The sequence below is a fragment of the Austrofundulus limnaeus genome, unplaced genomic scaffold, assembly GCF_001266775.1.
Source record: "Austrofundulus limnaeus strain Quisiro unplaced genomic scaffold, Austrofundulus_limnaeus-1.0 Scaffold637, whole genome shotgun sequence".
NCBI lineage: Eukaryota > Metazoa > Chordata > Actinopteri > Cyprinodontiformes > Rivulidae > Austrofundulus > Austrofundulus limnaeus.
Genome location: NW_013953039.1, coordinates 68,172 through 71,800, shown reverse-complemented (window position 1 = coordinate 71,800; position 3,629 = coordinate 68,172). Strand labels below are relative to the sequence as shown.

The 3,629-nt window shown below is 53.9% G+C and overlaps 1 protein-coding gene across 1 annotated transcript; it reads left to right on the top strand.

The window, feature by feature from the left end:
- Nucleotides 1–184: 184 nt before the first annotated feature.
- On the top strand, nt 185–3,060 carry LOC106531461 (CXXC-type zinc finger protein 5). Its single transcript, XM_014027334.1, has 2 exons — nt 185–590; nt 1,454–3,060. Exon 2 carries the CDS (start codon nt 1,622–1,624, stop codon nt 2,513–2,515), a length of 894 nt encoding a protein of 297 aa, XP_013882788.1. The 5' UTR covers nt 185–590; nt 1,454–1,621; the 3' UTR covers nt 2,516–3,060.
- Nucleotides 3,061–3,629: the final 569 nt, after the last annotated feature.

The window sequence follows — 3,629 nt, the reverse complement described above, 5'->3', positions numbered from 1 at the left end:
CTGGTATAATGCCACATTTTAACATCCAGTGTCAAAACAGCAACTAACTTCCTCTGGAGGTTTTTATATAATTCTTACAGTCAGGTGTCTTTTTCTGTTTTTCTATTCTAAAACACAATTATAGAAAGTTTACAGCAACAACATGCGATAGAAAGCCTGGTGTGAGCAGAGGAAGCTTCACTTTTATTGTCACAAACATTATATTTGTGTTGTTAGACCTGAACTGAATGTTTTTGTCAGTAAAAAATGAAGAGTTTGGGGGGAACTGTCCTCGGCCTTTGTTTATTATGGCTCTTATAAATAGAGATGTTGACCGTGTCAGCTGTTTGTGAGGCTGGGGGGCTGCTCGGAGGATGACTCCGGGGTCGCTCTGACCACACAGACGCGCAGTCTTCGCCCGTCTGTCGAGTCCACTTCGCATTTTCAGCGACGCCCCCAAATTCCGTGCAGAGTGTTTGCAGACCCTCCGGGACGGAGAGGTGGAGGAGGAATCGGCAGCACCGCGGTCCGTACAGGCTCACAGTCGGCTCGCCTTTCGGTCCATGACTTCACCGCAGGTCTGACAGGAGAGGCCGGGCCGCGTTTGGAAGGTGAGCTGGCTGCTTTTTCTCCACGCTTCCTGCGCCTTTGGGCCGGCCTGTTTTTCTCGCCCTTTTCCTGCGCGCAGCTCCGTGTCGCAGCGGCCGCTCGGACTGTGGTCAGCTCGCCGTGGCGTCGCTCGAGCGTCGTCCTCTTTAGATAACCCGAAACCGGGCTAAAGCGATCAATCCGGCTCCCCCGATCGACCCTCCGGAAGGCTCAAAGTCTTACATGGTAATAACGCAAATCTCCCGTGTCTAATCGGCCGAGTAGTTTTTCCATAAATGTGGACACGGAACACAGCCTGGTCCCTTTTTTCTGATCCACACCAACCGCATCGTTGCGCACCTCGCTCCTCGTCGTCGATACTAGACAAAAGACAGCCTGTGTGTGTGTGTTTTTTTAACGCTGCCTTTTTTATTTCTTCTCAGCTGCCTTTAAGCTTTGGCTGGCACACATAACAGCAGTCGTCAAAATGTATTTGAAAAGCGCGCTCCACATTTGACCTGCGCATATGCGCATATCTTTGCATATTGTTGTCGCTCTGTTATTGATTGCATTGATATACCGTGAAATTCTTAAAGGGATACTGCCTCTCGTATGCGGAAATCCTTGGCAAAGCGTGCACCGTCACATACACGGATCTGTTCACCTCTATTCTGATCGTTTTAATTCCTCAGACATAGATGAGTGTTTATTAAATACAGATTTTGAGCTTTATCTTGCTCTCTGTTTCTCCACGGTCTGTGGCACCGCTGGGGGTAAAAAAACAAAACAAAAATGTATCCTCTGCTCCCTATTTACCCTCTTTCTGTGTTCGTCTCCAACATTTCTATTCTTAACCTTCCTGTCTTCATCCCCTGTTCATTCGTAGCTCTCCAGGACTCTGAGGCTGCTGCAGAGAATGGGAATAGGGACACAGGCCAAGGCTTGCCATTTTGGCTGAAGTATCAGCAGGACAGTTGTCAGCCCCGCATCAGCCTCAATCCCCTTCTCCCACGCACACAAGCACACAAGGACAGACCGCTTCCCAGCCTCTGCTATGTCCACTGCGGTAGACATGGCCGGCCCTTCCTCCCCAGACCAGGCCCACAGCAGCGCCAAAATCCCCAACGAGCCTCTGAGACCGAGCCTGAAGCGCTCCAGCCACCCCTACAGCCTCTCCCATTACATCCCCACCCCTTCTCCTGCCGTGGACGTGAAGGGCCTGATCCAGCCGTCCCCGGCCCAGCAGCGCGCCGCCCAGCCGGGCCCCACCAAGCCCCGCCGAGCCCCCTCCTGGCCCGACATGTGGGAGTCGCCCAGCGGGCTGCACCTGGCCCACGCCGCGGAGCTGCTGATGCGCGCCGGGCTGCTGGCGCTCACCCCCACCACCACGGAGCAGGCCAGCCTGGGCGCGCAGAGCAGCCAGCCGGCCCAGAGGGAGGCCGCCGAGGCCAAGGGCGGGAAGGGGGACGGCGAGGGCGGTGGGTCGGGGCCCGAGGAGGAAGAGGAGGACTCCTCCGGCTGCAGCTCCGACTTCCAGCCCTTCCTGGGAGCTTGGTTCCCCTTCAGCCCCGCTCTGTTCCCGCTGGCAGGCTTTCAGATGGGGGGAGGCCACTGGAGGAGCGCGGCCGTGGGGGCCGAGGGCATGGAGGGGCTGGTGGCCGAGGGCTACTCCCCCGGCTCCCTGGGCGGGGGCAGCGGCGGGCGCAGGAAGAGGAAGCGGTGCGGCGAGTGCGTGCCGTGCCGCCGCCAGACGAACTGCGAACAGTGCAGCAGCTGCCGCAACCGCAAGCGTGGACACCAGATCTGTAAATACAGGAAGTGCGAGGAGCTGAAGAGGAAGCCCGGGGGCCCCGGCTTCGACAGCAGAGTGTCCGGGTTTGATCTGAGGGGGTCCGACTTTACTTTGGGCCTGGCACAGGAGAGGAGCAACGGGGCCTTGGATGGATAGTATCTGATGGGTCGGCAACAGGTTGTCTGATTGTTCGGGGAGCTGTAGTTCTAACAAACACACACAGGACAACATGTCAACAAGCTCAGACTGAGGCAACAAAGACCTCCAGAATCTGGTGTTTTAGCGAGGAGCTGCAGCTCCGTCTAAGAATGTCCACACTCGTTTTCATCCTTTCTTTTGACAATCAGAGAATCGGAGAGGAGAGAGAGAGAGAGAGAGAGAGAAAAGAAGGATACCAATGCGTGTCAATATTTAGATGACGACAAAAATGCTGTAAATAAACTGTAAATATCTGGAAAACATATGTCTTTTTTACATTGCTTTCCAGTTTGGATGTATTGTGCTTCAAACAAACAAACAAACCAACAAAAAAAGGAGTCAAAATGTTTCTGTTTCTAACGAGGAGTTCTGCTTCTGTTGTTCTGACGTCACTGCATCAGTAAGAAATGAATGAGTTCAGCCTCGGCTAAATTATTTCATGTGCAACTTGTACTGTATAGCTCTGTTTGCCCTTTTCAAATAAAAGAAATTCGCCTTGTGCACTTGTCTGTCGCTTTGTGCTGCGCCTCTTTACCTGTGTTCGCTTTTAATTGGGTGTATGTGTCGGTTTGCAGCCATGTTTTTTTGCTCGCACACGTGTGTGTGTGTGTGTGTGTGTGTGTGTGTGTGGATTATGAGTCACCTAATGGTGTGGCTGAGAGCCTTATCGCAACCCCACAGACGCGCACACACAAACACACCTACACGCTGCTTTGGCAAGTCACACACACTCGGGTACACCTAAACCTGACACACACACACACACACACACACACACACACACACACACAGATCACATGCAGACGCACAGATTTTTAAAGCAAACCCACAGCCAGCTGGACCCAGGCTACAGGGTGGGTTTTTGTGCTTGTTGCCGTAACGATGGCTGATGTGATAAGACCCTTCTTCCTCGGCGCCACACTCCAGGGGACCGCAGGGAAGACGTAGCCATGGCAACGGCCGGCCCGAGGTGTCACGCTATAATTGGGCCACGGCTGCACTTCCTGTGAGCCTTCAGTCAGGGGGGATCGCAGAGGGACCGTGCACGTCGCTCTGTGTGTGCGTGCACGCA